This window comes from Amblyomma americanum, chromosome 10, assembly GCF_052857255.1.
Source record: "Amblyomma americanum isolate KBUSLIRL-KWMA chromosome 10, ASM5285725v1, whole genome shotgun sequence".
NCBI classification, from domain to species: Eukaryota; Metazoa; Arthropoda; class Arachnida; order Ixodida; family Ixodidae; genus Amblyomma; species Amblyomma americanum.
In genome coordinates this window covers 26,878,949-26,897,096 of record NC_135506.1, presented here as the reverse complement: position 1 = coordinate 26,897,096, position 18,148 = coordinate 26,878,949, and the positions used below count along the sequence as shown (strand labels likewise).

The window sequence follows — 18,148 nt, the reverse complement described above, 5'->3', positions numbered from 1 at the left end:
GCATAGCCAAGTGCATCCTGATATTTCATGAGAACATTGCTAATATCAGCATTCATGGCCCAGGCATGTGCATCTGCCAGACATATCCAAGTTAGCATCACTTCTGATCATAGGTAGCAGGCTTTCTGTCACAGGAGCTGTGTACCATTTGACTTGTCTGTGGCTAATTTTGCTCATTTGTGACAGTAGTGAGGCTGCTTCGGCAGAGAAACCTTTCAGTTTCTTCTAGATGACTCGACTTCATACGAGAACCCAACGTAGTGTTGCCATTTTTTTAAGGAAATGAAAAAAAAGAGGCTTCTTTTATTCATGTCACCCTTGCCACTGCTGTGTCATTTCTCTGTCGCCTACTGCACCTTGCTTCACCTTGAAGAGAAGTCATCGGTTGTGTAACAAACTTTTTTTCACAAGTGGCCTGATTCCGAACAAGTGCCCCTGGTTTTGTCGAGTTTTTCATGAAAGTTTTCCAACTTGCATTCTGTAACGAGACAATGGCATGCTTGGATAGTCGAAGATAATCTTTTGTACTGAAGGCTCTTAAACGCTTGGGTACCTATCCTGCACGTTCTCGTTAGTTCACGTCGTACTGGTGTGTCATTCTGAGCATCTTAGTCGACTACTTTTTACAGTGATATGTGGGAATTCCTCTGCGGTGGATGGCGCCACTGTCGCAGTGTGTGCCAACCATAAATTCCAACATTATACAGTAGAAACCAGGTGGACTTTGCCCGTAAGAGTACTGTCTGCTCTCTCTGGTTACGCGGCTCGGGTTCTTGAAGGGGGCGTGTTCGTGGGTGGCGCAGTGTAGCTGGTTTCTACGTGTACGTGAGGTCACGGGCGCCATTTTTGAGCACGGAGTTTATGTGAGCGGGAGCAGGTGGCGGTAAGCGGATTACAAAAACGCGCACCTTTTCGCCGCGCTTCAGGTCCCAAACACGGCGACCGCTACGATGTAGGTGCGGACCAGGAAGGAGGGAAAGCTTAGCAGAGACCCTCGCTATCTGAGCTGCATGTCAAGAAGTATGCAAGAAGTCGTGTGCTTTCGAAAAGACTACTATATTCGGATGGCCTTTTGGGACTGGGATCTACGGGCCCTCGCCGATTTTGACTTGGGCTCCTTACCACAAGGGTCTCTGTAGCAAAAGCGGTTGTTTCGACGCGCGTCTCTTCTTTCGATCATACCTTTCGCATCTCTTCCAACTCTCCTCTATTTGCACGTAGAAGTGAGTGTGGCTTAGCTCGAGCCAGTGCATAGGTCCATGCTGTTTTCTTTTCATTCTTGCTTTAGTCGCAAAAAAAATGAGATGACGAGCGCGGCCAGTTAACAGGCAAGGCGGAGCCCTCACTTCTGACTTCAAAAAAATGTAATATGTAACGGCCTCCTATATTTACACGGCAGTTGCTGTCACTTTCCACGAGGGTTTAGGGCAGTGGCTAAAAGGTAAACTTTTTCTTTTGGTTTTCTACTGTTTGCCGCAGCTTAATGGAGCATGTTTCGCAACTCACAGTGGCTATGTAGGCTATGCACTTGTGTTAACTTTTGCGATGGCGAACCTTGACGGTAGCATCGTCGTTCTGTGACCTTGCGGTGGAGAGAAAAGATCAGGCTTTTTTTATGTTTTATTATGTATAAAAAACACTTGACACAAACAAAACAAACAGAGTATTGGTGAAAGCGGGAACAATGTGTGCAAGGCGCGCACGTGATGTGCTTCAAGTCCAGACCCAAACCGTTGTGGTGTGTGTAACTTGCGGTTGATTTGCGTCTTGAGCTCATAAGTTTGCATATGGCGTCGTGCCTGGAGAGACAGTCCGAGGCCTGTAAATATTTGTGTGCACTTGGATCAAATCTGCAGCAGTGACTTCAGTACAGTCTGGCGAGACGAGTGCTTCCGCTCTGGTGTACTGGACAGTATCGCCTGGCAGTGAGTCGGTGACGGTTGCTTCTAGTCGGTGCGTGTTCACGTTGAATTACTGTGTGCCACAGGTTGTGCACAAGGCGTTGCAAGGCATGGACATTTAATAATGCATTGATGGATTTCCCCAGTTTTCCCGTCGTCAGGCATACTTTGTTTCGCCCTGTGTCCAAACCGTAGCACGTGCTTTGTTGAAAGCAATCAGTGCGACGACCAGTGTGCTACGGTGCATCATGTGATGAACGTTGGATTACAACAATCTCTCATGCGCTTTGCAATGTGTATACTTGAGAAAGCTCGTAGGAGTCCAAGTTTCAGAGCCTTTTTAGGGTGGCCGGCACCGACAAACGTAGTTTGTCTGGGGTCCACTGCTTCAGCCCATGTAAAAAGATAGTCACGTAAGCAAAGTCAAGTTACTTGCCAGGCTCATTGTGTCACGTGGTCGCGGTCTTGTACCACAGTCTACATTTACTTTTTTTTAAGACGCGCCGTGTACATGAAGATGTGCCGAAGGACAACGTTCAACTGTGCGCCGTGAAATAGCCCATACTGGCCGTCGCGGTCTCTCTGCTCACGGTCTGCAGCCCTTGAACAGCGTGACGATCCTAGAGTGCTGCTGCCAGAGGTCTCTTCGAAGAATGCCCCGAAGCCTGTGGGCGTGACTGCGCGACGGTCACTGCAAGAGAAGGAAGGACGCCACGCGACGGCGGAGCGCGGGTCACCGTCTCACACTTTAGCTCAGAGGTACCTGCGCAGCTTGTAGTCACCGACCTTCTTGGGGTACTTGTTCTTCACTTTCGTGATCTCGAACGCGTCGGCACGCATCTGCTCGCGGATGTCTTCCAGGGGCCTCAGCTTTTGTCGTTCCAGGAACCTGGTCAGCGGGTTGACGTAGTGCTTGGGCGAGTCCTCACAGCGCACCTCGTCCTCGTCCTTGCAGACGAGCGCCTTCTGGTCGAACACGGTGCCGTTGGTGCACAGGAACCGCATGTCAGTCTGGGCGCAGATGTGGAACATGCGGCAGCCGGTCTCGACGTCGGCGTAGTAGCCGCCCATTGTCTTGCCCTGGCACGTGAACGAGGTGACGGGGAACTCGACGGCAACAAAGACGCGCTCTTCGTCTCCGCGTTCCCTCACTTCTGCGGAGTGGCTGGCTTCATCAGCCTGGGTCCTGACGTCTCGGGCGACCCTTTTGGAGAACTTGGGGTAGGCCCATGGCTTCTTGTCAGCTAGGAACTTCTTGGTCTTGTCGGTCCTGGTGAACTGCAGACTGCGCGCACACGAGAAGCTGTCCTTCTCGTCGCAGGTGCCGGACTCCTGGTTGAAGGCGGTGCCTTCGTCGCAGAGCAGGCCGTAGTCCAGAAGCTTGCCCTTGCCGATGGGCACGCAGATGTGGAAGAGCTGGCAGTCGGTCTCTGGGTCGGCGTACACACCTCCGGCGACCTTATCCTGGCAAGTGAAGCTGGTCTGAGCCACCGCGTGCTTGTTGGGCGGCAGGACGAGCTTGACGGGCACGGCTCGCTTGGACCTGGGCGGGGCAGTCTTGGGTTCTTCCTCGTAGTCGTAGTACTCGTACTCGGCCGTGGACGGCGCCGGCGTCGTGGTGGTTGTGGGAGCACCGCCGATGGCGCCGGGTCTCCTGAGATGCGCGCGCTGAGGAAGCCTGAAGGCCGGTGCTGGGGAGTTCTGCTGCGGCGGCGCGGTCGGCGGCGCTGTCTGGGCGACTCCTCCGGCGGCCAAAGCGTTGATGGGGATCGGGGGAGGAGCGACGGGAGGGGTGCCGCCTCCGGAGACTGGGTTAACGGGGATGGCGGCTGGGACTAGAACAGGTCTCGCTGTCTGTTGCGAGAAAGGGTTTGGTGGGACGACGGCCGGCGTCACGGTTCCGTACGTCGGGATCGTTTGGGCTGGCGGCTGGGTGAAGCTCTGCTGAGGACCTCGGATCACGGGGTTCCTGAACGGGGACGGCCGGAAAGCTGGGGCTGGAGGCCTCTGGGTCGTGGTGGTAGTGGTTGTGGGGGGTGCGGTCTGCGTGGTCCGGCTGGCACCCCGGTTGATCTGGGCCCTCGGGGACGGGTGGAACCTCCTGGCGCTGGTCTGCTGCGGCTGCTGCTGGGTCCTGCGCCTCTGCGACGAAGGAGTTGGGGGCGGCGCGGACGTCGTGGTGACGTCGTAATCGTCGTCGTATTCATCGATGACGGGCCTCACAGGACGCCTCCTCTTGTCCTGGCGGTCGTCGTGTGGCACGATAGCGTTGAAGACAGGCGCGTCGACGCGTACGCTGTGGTAGTACTCCTTGTCCGTGTCGATGGCTCCCATGACGTTCTCGTAGAAGCGCTCGGCCAGGGCACAGTAGACGCGGTCGTAGGGAGAGCACACGCGCGACGACTGGCTGAAGATAGTGCCGTTGGGGCAGGCGAACGACATCTTGGACAGCTTGCCATAGGCGCCCGCCACACAGATGTGGTACACCTGGCACTGGACCTCGGGATCGGCGTAGTACTCTCCGGCCTGCTTGTCCGCGCAGCTGAAGGACGTCTTGGGGATCTCGTGCACGTTGATCGAGGGCGACTGCCGCCTGATCCGGGGCTGCACAGTGCAAAAGTAAAAAAAAATCGAGGGATTAGGTAATTTTTCTTAATCCGATCGCATTGCAGTTGCGGCACCAAAACCCCGCCGATGACCAGTGCACATTTCTCGAGATTCGCGTATTGGTCGAGAGAAGTCACGTAGCCGTGTGACATCATCACAACCTGCCCACTGGGTTGCGAGCCACCTAGTATCTAGACATAAACCTAGGTATAGAACCGAAATAAAAAAAAATTTAGGGCACTTTGGAAATTCTGAAATGTGTTCGGCGAAAGTCTGGCCACTCCACTGCCTATTTCCATGACTTTGTGCATGGCGCCCGCAGTCGAATGGTCACAGGCTTTCGCCAAACACTCGCTCCGCCTGTCGGTTATTTTTCTTTCTTTTTCTTTGCCCACACTAATATATGTCGGTGCAGGTGACGTCACTGTTGCTATGCGCAGCTGCGCATGCGCTTCGGCGTCGCCACCTGTCGCGGAGGGGCGAGGAGGGTGTGCGCCGGTGCGGGGGAGGGTCACTGCTGGCACTGTTCCAGGCTTTGGAGGTAACGGACGGACGGTCACCGCGAGTATGAGCCATTAAAGGCTTTCGCATTAAAAATGCGGTAACATGTGATATATGCAAACGTCGGCACTGTCACAGCATAGCGGATACCTGTTACTGCAGCTAGCAGTCCAAATATGGCGGTTGATGGACCGGTAGTTGCATTGAAACAGGCACAAACACACACACACACACAGAAGTTGCATCGAAAGCTGCAACAAATGTGAAATCTGATGCTATCGCATTCCACTCTTGAAGTGACTTAAGCATCCCCACAGTTTTTTTACGCAAATAAGTACTAGGTCTGATCAACCTAATTAGGCAATAGTCACGTTTTATGGCTGTCGCTTTCGTGCACACTGTCCGGAAGGCGTGTACACTCTGGGAGTTGTTTCCGCTTTACTCGCGTCCTCATTTGTTAACTGATCGAAGTCAACTTTGCAGTATACTCTCGACTCTGGTGCCACCAGGAAACAAACGTAGCGAAAGCGCCTGAACACGACGCACTACACGCCGCAGTCCCATCTGATTGCGCCATGCCCGAAGTGCACGGACCAGCCCCGCGACTTGTCCCGTTAATTTGCTGCGCAGTCGCGCGGGATGGGGATTACGTTGTCGCGTAAAGGAGCGGCATTGATTTCTTCGAGCGCCGCAGCTCCTGCGAACGAGTTGCGCGGCGGCTTTGCGAGTGAGCGAGAGAGAGAGGGCGTTTTCGCGAGTGAATTCGCTTGCGAAAACGCCCTCTCTCTCGCTCATTCGATTGCGGCGACGGTCGCTCCAGTTGTGTCGCCTTGCGGATTGTCGCGATGACTTCCCAGTTTTGCGTCGCGCTCCGCCGTCTCGTTATCGCGGTGCGCTTGAACCCGCTTTTACTTATTTGCTCCGATGGCCGTTGTTGATAAGGCTTCCCCGACCAACCAGCACAGAACGAGAAAGAGGGGAGAAGGCTTCGCGAATGCGTGCCCTGGATCGGACGCTTGGGGCCATGAGCAGGCTGTCTGACTGCCGCTTGCCGGCGGGTGCACTGCCACGCGTTCGAATATATGGTGTGATGAATGAATGCGAGGAATCCGGAAGCCCGGCAGGTGTTCTTGTGAGGTTTTTGCAGCGGTATCCTAACGAGGGACATTGAGCTGTGTCTATAAGGGAGTTGGGCTGTTTTTTGATGCACCTTGTCGTGGCGCTGAGAGGAGAGGCCAGAATGCAAGCCGGGAATCTAACCCGCGGCTTCTGGGTCGAGGTCCAGACGCGCTGAAACCGCAACACGATTGGGACGCCAGTGCGAAGTGAGTCTGAGGTACTGTGTTTATGTCTGTGTGCCGTCGTCTGTGTTTGAGCGAAATGCCTGGTGAATGCGTTTTCTGGTGTGTGCATGGATCTAAACAACCAGCTCTTCTACAGACAAAGGTTGCATGATTTACTTCAAGGCTGAATGCAGAACCGGCGCCAGAGTAACGATGGCTGCACTGGAGTAAGTTATAATCTTACCTGACCAGGGAACCTACCCTCACGTAGCCCCCTCTCAAATCTCCCAGTAATGTTTTTTATTAACTCATTCCGATACCTGATAAGGCGTTCGCCTTATCGCAGAGCTGCGCTAGGCTATCTCGACTTTGCGACGCGTCCGCGGCGCTCGCTAGGCGTTCCTGAGCTCGTGACAAGACGGCGGCGCTAGACTCAGGGAACGCTTCGCCCGAGTGCGGCCGTTCTGGAGCGGATGCTTGCTTTACAAACCGGCGGCGTGACCCGAACTTCGGCGTCCGCTCCAGACAGGCCGTGGCCCGAACTTTCGGCAGGTCGGCGTCGTTGGTTCAGCAGGCTAATGGATCACAGAAGTGCTAAGCGTTTTCCAAGAAAAAAAAAAACGTCCTATAGTCGCTTCTCATAGTATTAGCAGAGCCTCGGAATTTTCTCCACATATTTCATAGATAATGTCATGAGGGGCATTTAACACTTACGCTTTGATTTGCACAAGACGCTGTCATAGTGACTTATAGCCTGTTTATTTTAGCAGCCAGCTGTTACGTTGAAAGTTATCGTAAAACGTTAGCAAAACGTGAGAGCCTCGGCATACGTATGTTCTAATGTTGTTCGGCCCTTTTTAATTCGTGGCGTTCACGAGACAACAGTGCCGCGCCTGAAGGTAACGGGGTTTCCACGGGTCGTGAGTATGAGACTGCAAACGACTAATAGAGAAACAGAGGGAAAGGGAGTTGCGTATTGGGCGCGGCGGCAAAGATGGAGTTGTACGGAGGAAGGATTTAGCGGGGCGAATGGTAATTCGCTGCTGCCACTGGGTGTCGCTGTCGGCGCCGCGGGAGCGAAGTGCGTCGCGAATCGTGACCTTTGAGCCGCTTTGCGAGCAAGCCGTATGTCGGAACGAAGACGCCGCTTACATGCCCGGGTATCGCACCCGCGTCCCACTTTATTGGGACATCCGACTTGCAAAGCAGTTAGCGCGCGACAGAAAGGCGACACGGGAAGTCAGGAGGAATCCATCCAGCCCGATGAAGACGTTTCGCGTCAAGGAAGCGTCGCGGATTTGGCGTGTATTGGGGCTCTAGCTGTCACATGCAACGGAGTTAGAGGTGCGGTGACATTTCGCGATTGCTTCTGTTTTGTTTATTGGTCGAGGTCACGCTTTTAAGTGGGCGTGTTTTACCATACATTTCTGTCGTGTTGTATGTGTGTACTCAGGATTATTTCCTCTCTGTTTTGATGATGGTTATAGTAGCACAAATGAAGGAAACATTTTGTAGTCAGTGCTTCGCTTCATACTCGTTTGGCACGCTGTATGTAGCACCGCCGTGAAAATGCGCCATATGGGACAAAACATGGGTGCTGGGTTTGTGATTTAGGCTGTTGAGTGAGAAATGAGAAGAACAGTGAATGCGCGCCTGGAAGTTGCATTAACACTTGTGTGTTTGAGCGCACTTATTTGCTGCACATCATTTTTTTCTGTTGCGTTGAAAGAAATGAAATTTTTGTTGAGCTGTACAAAGCGTCATTCAAAGAACTGCATGACATGCACGTTTTTTTTTTTCACATGCCTCCCTATCCAATAATGCGCTATAGGTTACTGTGAATTATGTGCGATAGTATTCTTTACTTGCAGGTTTTCATCAAGGCTGAAGTAATGTAGCCAGGGAGGCTGCGAAATGCTCATGTCACTTGCTGCATCGGCTGAGGCATATGCGGTCTAACCTCGTTATAATGAAACCGTTTATAACAAAATAATGGATATAACGAAGGAATGAGATTCCCCTTGGAAGCTCGGTCAACACGGGCTATAACAAAGATACGGCTATAATGAAATAATCACCGGGCCTCTTCAACTTCGTTATTACGAGGTTCATCTGTAGTTCCTTAAATTCTAGAAATGCTAATAACTGCGCGCAGTAAATCAATTATGTGATCGTTACTGATGACTACATTGCCTTCAGGGCAGGGAGGCTGCCAGCAACATCATTCGTACGTGAGAGCAGGTGCGACTCGCGGCCTCCAGACTCGTTCCACTTTAAAGTGAAGTGCACTTACCCGGTCATGAATGAAGTCGGAAGCAGCCAAAGCCAGCAGGGAAGCCAAGGCTAGTAGCCCTGCGCAGAGAAGAGTCGAACATTTGTACATAAGAAAAATGAGATGCTTTTGCACCTCCAAAAACACAATGGAAACGGAAGTCTCCGTCGAAAAGTTTCGAGATTCCGGTTGCGTTTATGTGTGGCAGCTTTGCCTTCTGTTGATGAGAAGAACGTTCTTGTCTTTTCTGGTATTTGTTTCTGTTAGGAACGGTCATAATTATGTTTCGGACGTTTTTTCTGCTAACGACATAGAGCCTTTACAGCGCAGTTGTCTTGAACGCTGACCGATGGTTCAAATGGCGGTTGTGCAACTTTCTTTCATTTGCCCTTAAGCGCCGGCGCACAGTGTATGCATGCCATCGAACATATACCATTGCTACGCCTTTTCGAAGTGAATATTTGCCAGTGGTCAATTCTCCGGTACAACTTATCCCTCTGGATCACGTCCCCGTCGTTTTCCTGCTTACCTCTTCCCACGGCCTTCAGTGGCGGTGAGACTGCAGTTTTATTTGTGTGTAGCAGTGCAACTTCACTGTTTAATCCGCCACTACGGGTTAAGTCCTCCGACCCGCGGTGCTGCGAAACTTCAGTTTCCCGGCCCTTACCGTAGGCTCGAGAGTCCCAACGATAAGTAGTACGCGTACTGACTTTCTAACTGCGGCGCAGATGTGGGCTACATTGGCCAGCTACCGATATGCGATGCGCGGGCAAAAAGAGGTATAAAACATTAGCGCGAACGAGAAGGTTTAAAGACGGGTCTCCCTGTTATTTTCTCGCTTTGAAGGGGTCGAAAAGTCAGGGAGATAAGTCTTTCGCAAAGAACTTGACTCACTCTCCGGTTTTGTGTGGAGACACGAGGGGACAATGACACCGAGCAGCAAATAATTAGAGAGCCTATAGGGTCAGACGTTAAGCAGCTCTCTGTGCGCTTTTCTTTGTTATTTTCGTTTTCGCAAAGCTGCGCACAAAACTTCCCGACCACTCCTGAGGCGTGCCTTTTCGAGTGTCACACCGCTCACTTCGGCGTGGGCGTGCGCAGGTACCGGATCGCCGCGCCTGTCTCCCCTGCAAGACGCGTGTGAGTCACACACCCTGTCTCCTCGCCGAGGTCGCCCCGGACGAGACGGGAGGTTTGTGGTTGGTGGCGTCGCGTGTAGTTCTGTTCTCCTTTGTGGGTCAGACGCGCACTATTTCCTCGCGTGTGCCACTGGGGCATCGCGTCTGCGTCACGCAGTGTCGGTGGAAGAACTCTCGACAGCGCAAAGGACAGGGTATGAAGACTGTGAGCGATTGTTTCAGAAGTTTTGCTTGCCTCATGTGGGACACTGGCACGACGCTTAGCGTTTTGATGGCGGTTGTGTTTAAGATGTTAAGCAGATTACGCAGAAATTATACTCTGCCGGCCCTGTTGGCTGTACTCGCGGGGTACTGTTTGCTGAAGAAGGAAGAAAGTGAGATCAAAGATTGTGTCATTGTAGTTAAACACTGGTGCGAGTGTAACGTGTTTGGCTTAGGGCCCTCAATCTGCTGTTAGGTCACGGCCTAGTGACGAGCAGTGGAATCACTCACCTATGGCCATCGTTCTTGTAGCCATGTTGCGTGTCCTTTCACGTCAGCCCTCTCCCAGGTGGCTCTTCGACTTTGACTCCTGTTAAGGGCAAAAAGAAGCAGCAAATCAGTCTCCCACCGTTACAATGGCGCATTGTTCCGCTCGTACTACAATGCACAGCCGCATCCCAAAGTCGGCCCGTGTGTGGGACGTGGTCATTTATTACGCGCGCAATTCCCCGACCTCCAAAGCAGCTTGGCGCAGCGCGTTCGACCGGTCTACGGCGCCGGAACGACAATCACGCCATCAGGCAGGGCACCCCTGCCTTCGTGCACTCGCGGAACGCCGACAATCACAATGTCCCTTCAATCGGCGAAACACCTTTCAATTCCGCGCGGCATAGAGCACAGTTATTGGCGCCGCTTCTTTGCCGCGCCGTGAAGGTAGGACAATGGCGGCGGTGGCATCTCTCGTAGACTAACCCTCTTCATGGGAAGAGTGTGGTCAACGCTTTGGCCAGGGAGCCTCCACATCGTGACTGTCGGAGCCCTTTTATTTCGGCTGTTACGAAGCCACGAGTGAAAACCTGACCGTGATCGGCGGACAGTGTATGAATGTTCAAAGAGTTCACCATATGAACACAGAGAGTGGCGCGCTCTTTCACTTCTATGTGCACCCTCTGCTCATTTTTGCTGACGGTGGTGACAGCCTTTGCGGCGCGCTTCTATGTAACTTACCACACTTCAAGAGGACCAAATTATTGGCATACCGATCTGACAACGTCGCTCTTATCAGGTGAAGTGATTCGAACCGGTATCACGATGATCTTTGTGAGCCTGAAGTCGAAACGACGGCATTCTTGAATCGTTTTAAGGTCAAGGCAATCAGAGGTAGAAAAATAATTTATCTGAATGGATTTCAGCGCTCGTTCAAGCTGCGATTCTTTGAACTTGCATCTCTTTTCGTGAAAACGTCCTGGCAAATTATGACTTCGTGTGCAAAATCCCTCCCAGAGAAACGACAGAACCTGGATGGCGGAGGACAGGTTATCGCAGTCTACTTATATTTTTTAACCCCCTATGGCTATTCGCGCCGCTCAGAAAATTTCGTTTACTACGTTCATGTTCTCGGGAGCCTTGAACACTTATCCGAACGCCGAAAGAGGCGTGACAGTCAACTAACCGCATAGTTTTGGACCAATTAGAGTGCCAGAATTTTAGACGTGGGCGCTATGGAGAATTTCACAACTGGTATGGTCCAGGAGCCTTGCTTGAGGCAACGTCTTCGGTGACGAGGCACGTGGTGACTTGCATTGCATCTGCTCCAAGGTTTGCGCGTAGTACTGCAGGGAGGACAATGGCAGCGATATCTCACTCGTTCTCCGGGGAGTACTTGTGCATGGGCAGAGCACGGTCGACGCGACGCGGCAGTGTGCGTGCCGCGCCGCGCGTCGCGTGAGAGCTCTGGGCAACGATGTCTAGCCTTGCGCGCGCTTTCGCTGTCTGACCCAGAGCCCCCGGCCTGACCCGAAGGGGGCGAGCGCGCCGCTGTACGCTATTAGCGCGGTGGGCGTACGGGGTCAGGCTCTGTGTAGACACCTTGGCAGCGGCGGGCGTTTTCCCTACGAAGGGTCGAAGGAAAGCGAGCGTTGTATGCAGCGAGGTATGCAGCGGCTTTTTTTTTCACTCTCGTGCTCTACGGGTCACCGGCGGTGGTGGGCGGTTTAGGCTGCGCACGTGAGCGCTCCTCAACGGCGGTCGTCGTCATTCACTGCCGCCGCCGCCGGGGAAGCGGCAGCACTTGGTGATGCAAGGAGTGCTGATTTGTTGATAGCTGCCGCCGCGCTCTGAATGGGTCGACGAGACGGGGTGGGGGTCTTAGTACGTGGCTGTTCGCGATGAGACAACGCTATAGTCTTCCGCTGGAGGCTGTTGCCTGAGCGATAAGGAGGACGCTTTTTACCCCACCGGCCGTGGCTTGCGTGGTTCGTCACTATCTGGTTCGTTAGCCTTTGCGCGCGCGATGACGCGTATTACGAAAGTGAAAAGGAGCTTAGCGGAAATCTGCTAGGGGTGTCGGAACGGGGGAAAGTAGTTCGTTGTCCCCCCACCTTCTTGGTTCTCTAGCAGGGGGGTTACAAAGACGGGTTGATGCGATAAGCGACAAGGCGTCGCTGTGCCCTGCTGTCGCGTGCGGTTTGTATGCGGAGGTCGCATCGTAAAAGGTTGCGTCGGTTCTGCGGGTTAAGGACGGCTGTTGAACGCGGATGTCGGTGCTGCTATAGGTAGTGCGGATCGCCTTTGAGTCCGCTCTATCGCCGGTGCTGGCTGCTGGCGCACTGCTAAACGTCGCGCTCATTTGTCGTTTCAGGATTAGAGCCCTTCTGTGGAAAATGAAGCAAGCTTCTTTCCGGGGCTAGTTTACGATTACATGCCTGCCTTGCGTGCGTTTCTTTCGTTCGCGTGCTTTTGCGCTGGTGTGTATCAGGCGATGCAGGAGAAGCTATACCAGGTCGCGGCGACAACTTCCACTCCTGCGTGTGATTTACTCGTGAGCGGCTGAGAGCGGCGGACATATGTAGCTACTATGCTGTGTAGCCAGAGGAAGTTGTTCGGGAGATCTAGTGCGTCATTCGACCTTTTTTTTTAACCTTATTAGTGGAAACAATAGTTCCGATTGGTCAGTTACGAAGGCCTCCTATCGCCGCGCCCTCTATATCCTGAATTACGGCTAGTGCCTGTATTATATATATATATATATATATATATATATATATATATATATATATATATATATATATATATATATATATATATATATATATATATATATATATATATATATTATTGCGGCGATGAACTGTTGTCTCAGCCGCCGCCCCTTCCGGCCGTGGTCGCAAAGAAAGAAAAAAAGAAAGACTGGCGGTTTAGTACGGGTGAGGTGCTTTTCCAAATTCAGCGCAGAAGATCATGGGAAAGTCGACCGCTACCACTACTTCCGGTTTCAAATTTCTCCCCCCGCTCGCTTGCTTCACGGCAGTCGCTGTGTTAATATAGCTTCTTACACTGATTTATTTGCACTGCAACACCGCTGATAGTATTGCATCATTAAAAGACCAACACGACTTCTACTCTGTTCTGCTTCGTGGTGTGCTTTCCGCACGCAACACGACTAAAATTATGTAAATGGCAGGAGGCTTTCTATGCGTATACGCAGTGCGATGTGTTGAGACGCGCTGTGCGCAGTGCTATGTACGGATAGTTTGCTATCCCACTGGAAGCTCTTACATGGTGTAATGAAAATACGAATATATCGTCTGCTGTGCGTTTGACGCGTTCTTCCACGCTCGTCGCAGTCAACCGGTTCGTTGACGTGCATGGACAACGCGTGCGTCTCCTTCACGCGGCGGACGAGCTCCCTCCGCGTTGCTTGATCCGGATCGACCCTTTCTCCAACTTTCACTTTTCGCTCTGCACTCTAGCTTCCTTGCTTCGCTTCTTCAGCGCGCGTTATTTCTAGCTGGTGGGCTGGAGGTCGAGAAGGGAAGAAGAACTAGAAAGGGTTCAGGCGGAACGCCTCTTCGCGTGACGGAAGTGTGCATACACGGAAAGAACTACGCGCTGGAGTAGAAGAAATCAGAAAGAAATATTCTCGAGGAAACCTGCTTTTCTCTGGCCTCCGGCGCGATGAATTAATAACCGGAAATGATCTTAGAGCAACGGGTGCGAGCAGAAGAGAGCGCGAGCAGAGTAGGCCTTTGGTGACCTTTTCTCGGCACGCGCATGCGCGCACCCGAATTTTGTTCCTTCGTCGTCGTTCTCAAAGCGTTACGTGTCTGCTTGTGTGTGTGTGTGGGTGCTTCTTCGGAGAGGTGCGTGACCTCGCCCCGAATCTTGCCCGCGCACGGTGCCTACCACAGGAATGCGGAGCTTGCTTGGGATGCGGACAGCTAGGTATACCAGTCGGGACGTTGCGGAGGGGCGATTGGCACCTGAATTCTCCAATTCCACCCGATCATTGGCGTTGATTGGTCGATCGAGCTCGTTCTCTGTATGTGTTGTATAGTAGAGGCGCCTGCGTTTAAGTACGGAGACCTTCTGACGCCCGTCCCTTGCTTGAATCGCCGGGACGTTATGTGGCTGATTGGCATGCGTGAGGTTTTTGTAGCCAGCGGGAAGTAGACGGAATGCCTTCCATCGTGCGGTAACTCCGGTAGTTGATTGACTTGGAGCAGAGATTGCGTATGATGGGACGTAACCTCGTTGTGATGATCGTCCGCGCTTTAAAACGGCTGTCCGTAGTCGTCGTACTGCATAACGGGCGTCAGAAACCATCCATTCGCATCTACATTTACTTCGAGGAAAAGTTTTGAAGTATCCCAAGTTTTGTAACCCGGGTATACCACCAAGCTCATCGCGAAATGATGGTTTCGGATGGATGCTCACACCATCAGTCATTGATCGTTCGATCCGATGACCGCCGTGTGGCGTATTTACGGTCGGCCTTTAGCGAGTCGAACCGGCGACCTCGGAGTTTGAGATGCTTCAGCTCTCGTTGTACGCCGACCTTACACTCGCCTCCTTAGCAAAGCTACGAGGGAACTACTAGACCAGGCGCGGAGGGTGTAAGGAGCAAGTAGTACGAGGCTGGATCGGTGGTGATGCGCGGGTGGCGAGCTCAGTAACGGGATCACTAGAGCACCCCCGGCGCTCCCGCCTTCAGACGCCTCCTCCAGGGGTCGGGCTAAACGGTGCGCGCGTCGTGTTTCGCTCGCGATTACACGAAACTGCACGCAACGAAACTTCTTAGGTCGTAACGACGGCACTGCTCCGGTCTCTATAGGCCCCTGCAGAAAAGCGTGGTGGAGGGTCGTAGGTTGGAGCCGCATTCCACAGAGGAGATGGTCGCGCCGAGATAAGTTCAAGGGAAACCAGTGTCTCAATTGCTATTCCCCCCCTTCCTTGGTAAGAGGGGGAGGGGTATGACTGTCGAGGCGCGTGGCGGGCTTAGAGTTCGAATAAAAAAAAAAGTTGAAGTAGAGGAGAACGCGAACCCGTTGTCGTCTTTCGTCGACGAAGGGGTAATCTGTTCAGGCGGCAGGAATTCCGGTCGGGACGTTTTATGTATATATACATGCTTGCATGCGAGTAAGCGTCGTTGTGTGCGCACACAGATAACTCTGCGTCCGCCGTTGTACAGTTCGCGGCGCTTCGATCGAGCGTTTCCCCACTGCCTTTTCCCGACGATTGGCGGGTCGGTCTGTCTGCGGGAGAGACTTGTATGGCAGTTTTTGATAGCGTTGACGGAACTCGTTCCTGTCTAAAGCTGCGGCTGCGCGCTTTGTTGGCCCGGCGGAGTCGAGAAAAAGCCGGAGTTGGCTCTCGTGAAGGTTGCCGAAATTGTTTGTGAGGCTTTGCGCCGCTACACCTGTGACAGAATTTTGAGTTCGATAAAGAAGATTCTGTTCTCCTGAATGGAGGCGCCCGCTGACAACTTCATTCGGCTCTTTCATGTTTCAGCCGCCTATATGTTCTCACGGCCGGCGTAGTAGAACCCGTTTCCTTAGTGTCATCGGCTTGCGTCCGAGTCAATCGGCAGTGGGCTGGAGTCGTTTTGATCACAACTGTGAGGCACTTCTTTGAATCGATTCGCTTCCTGTCTCGAGTAGTGGGGGAAAGTGACATTTTTATTCGTCGAGTCAGCGCAGACAGGGCAGTCTAGTCATGTTGAGGTTGCAGAATGTGGATGATTCTGGGGTAGTAGGTTAAGATCGCACTTATGTATTCGCTAGAGACCTGAATTTGGCGTAGATAAATAGCTTCACATCCCTCATCAGGTATGTTGTTCGGCATTGCCGCGGCATGTGCCTAAAATCTTCAGAAAGGTGGAGTACATTTTCATTGTTTTTTTATATCTGGTCGGTACCGCACAATCAGAACGTCGCGATATGAGCATTCAATCATTGGTTACTCTGCATGTATAAGTTACAAGCACAATTTTTTTTATCTCTTTTGCAAGTAGCTTTTCTCTCGTCACGGATAATAACCGTAAGACATTTCCAACCTTCGTGCAGAAACGACAGAATTAGCTGTTATGTGCCGCCTGACTGTTCCCTTTAATATTAGAGCCTCGTGTAATTCAAAGGCGCATCCTCTTTTGCGACACAACTGAACATTCCAAGCTGGAAGGGGCTGGAGCTAAACAAGCACATCCCAAACTGTGGTGCTTTCGCTCTCCACTATTCCACCCTCCTCTCTTGTCCCTTTCCTCAAGGGTGAGGTTCAGGTGTCCACCCAGAGTGAGTTACCGCGCTATTCCTTCTCTCGTAACTTCATCTTTCTCCTGTAACTATGCTACGCCGCACAGTTTTCTTGCTTGGCAGTGAAGATTACGTAGCAGTTTTTCTGCTTTCGCTTAGGGCTACCCTCTTCTGTTTTCCAACACTGCAATCACCTGTATTCGAATACTTGTGTCAAGGCTGGCTGTCTACGATCTTTCTTGAATTTCATCATCGCAGAAGAACGCGCGGTATCCTGGCATTATTTGGAAATGGTACCGGTGTAGTGCACACAGCATGAAATATTAGCTGGTTGCTTCATTGGCCAGTTGAAGGACGGTCCTGCGTTCTGCACACGTGCTCGTCTGCTCATGAAGCTGAGCGCCTCTGCGTGTGCAGTCCCGCAGCAAATATAGCCCGCACTTAAGTGCACTTTCCGAGAAGGGGAAATAATAAAGGGACGCTATATTCATCGAGCAAGCAAAGCCAGCGGTGCATGCCAGCGCCGAGGCTTTTTATATATATAAAAAAGAGAACCCGAAACTCGCTAGTTTATGCACTACATGCGCGGGGCGCTCGTCGTCTGCATACCAAGTGGGCCGTCGTCTGCTCGCTTTTTATTCTTTCCGCCATTACAGCCCGGGCAGACGGCTTGCTTTCCTGGCTATACGCCGGCGTCTTGGCTGTGCGGAATTAGAATCACGCCTGTTAGATAGCCGCCACTTCGAGGCTTAGGTAGGTGTACGTATTCCTGCTTATGCGGAATCCTCACTCACATGGTTTTCTCTTTTTTTGCGCGGGTAGTCTGCGTTTTATTAAAACCGCGCAGCGGCGCGGAAGGTTTGCAGCTGGCGTCACCGAATTGAAGACTCATGTGACAAGTAGATTTGCACCTACGGGCGGTTCCCGATTGGTTCCGGTCGGTTCCTGAGTTCCGTTAGTCATCCTAATTGGTCATCACGCGGGCGTCTGCAGCCAATCACGAGTCGTTGCTGTAATTCGGTGTCCCTGATTGGCTGAAACCGGCTCTGCGTAGCTTGCGCGAGGCTGCACAGTTTTAAGTCAGAAAGCGTGGTGCGGCGTCTTAAACGGGGGCCTTCTTCGCCGTTTCATAGCAGGGACCGGTGCACGTATCCTGGAACCGGGGGTTCGCGAGGCATAAAAGAAAGCGTAGCAGCGATGGCAGCGGCGCGAGTCGGAGGAAAAATGAATTACGACGTGAGCGCGCGGGGCACTTTGACCGAGCACTGCGCATCTTAAGAAGAAAAAAATTGGTGCCGTGGGTGGTCTGTGCCGGTTCTACAGAATGTGACTCGACCTTGACCGAGAGTACGTGTCCGGAGTATTTATCTTAGTTCCCTGAGGGGCGTCTGAAAGCGTATTTCGAGGGAAGAGATCTCGTAAAAGAGAAAGATTGGTACGTGTCCGATTTTGCTTTCGTTGCGTATCGCGTGGGAAGAGGCGAAGTTTGTTTAGGCGCTGAATTTTATATGTTCACTTTGAGCGCAGTAAAATATTTTGCCCTGCCCGTTTGAACACAACCGGTTCGATGCTGTTTGTGCCAGTTATGTGTGCTGTATGTGGGGAGTCTTACTTTTTGTTGGTAATTGATTTTTTTTTTCGTTCAAGCCCCGAAACTAGCTTTTTCGAAGGAAGGCTCTTTTCCGTTTAATGCGCGGTTTTCAGCGCTTGCATT

The 18,148-nt window shown here is 52.2% G+C and overlaps 1 protein-coding gene across 2 annotated transcripts in view; it reads right to left on the bottom strand.

Annotated features, from left to right (window-relative positions):
* Positions 1–1,586: 1,586 nt before the first annotated feature.
* Positions 1,587–18,148, bottom strand: part of LOC144107821 (uncharacterized) — a 42,668-nt gene continuing 26,106 nt past the window's right edge. Inside the window, exons 2-5 of one of the 2 annotated variants that reach the window (XM_077641021.1) lie at positions 10,196–10,274; positions 8,586–8,644; positions 2,688–4,505; positions 1,587–2,592 (exon numbers count right to left, since the gene is read on the bottom strand). In XM_077641021.1, coding sequence (XP_077497147.1) covers positions 2,590–2,592; positions 2,688–4,505; positions 8,586–8,644; positions 10,196–10,220 — 1,905 coding nt within the window. In that variant the 5' untranslated portion in view covers positions 10,221–10,274 and the 3' untranslated portion in view covers positions 1,587–2,589. Of the gene's footprint in view, positions 4,506–8,585; positions 8,645–10,195; positions 10,275–18,148 lie in introns of both variants that reach the window. The other variant, XM_077641020.1, reaches the window with a different exon arrangement.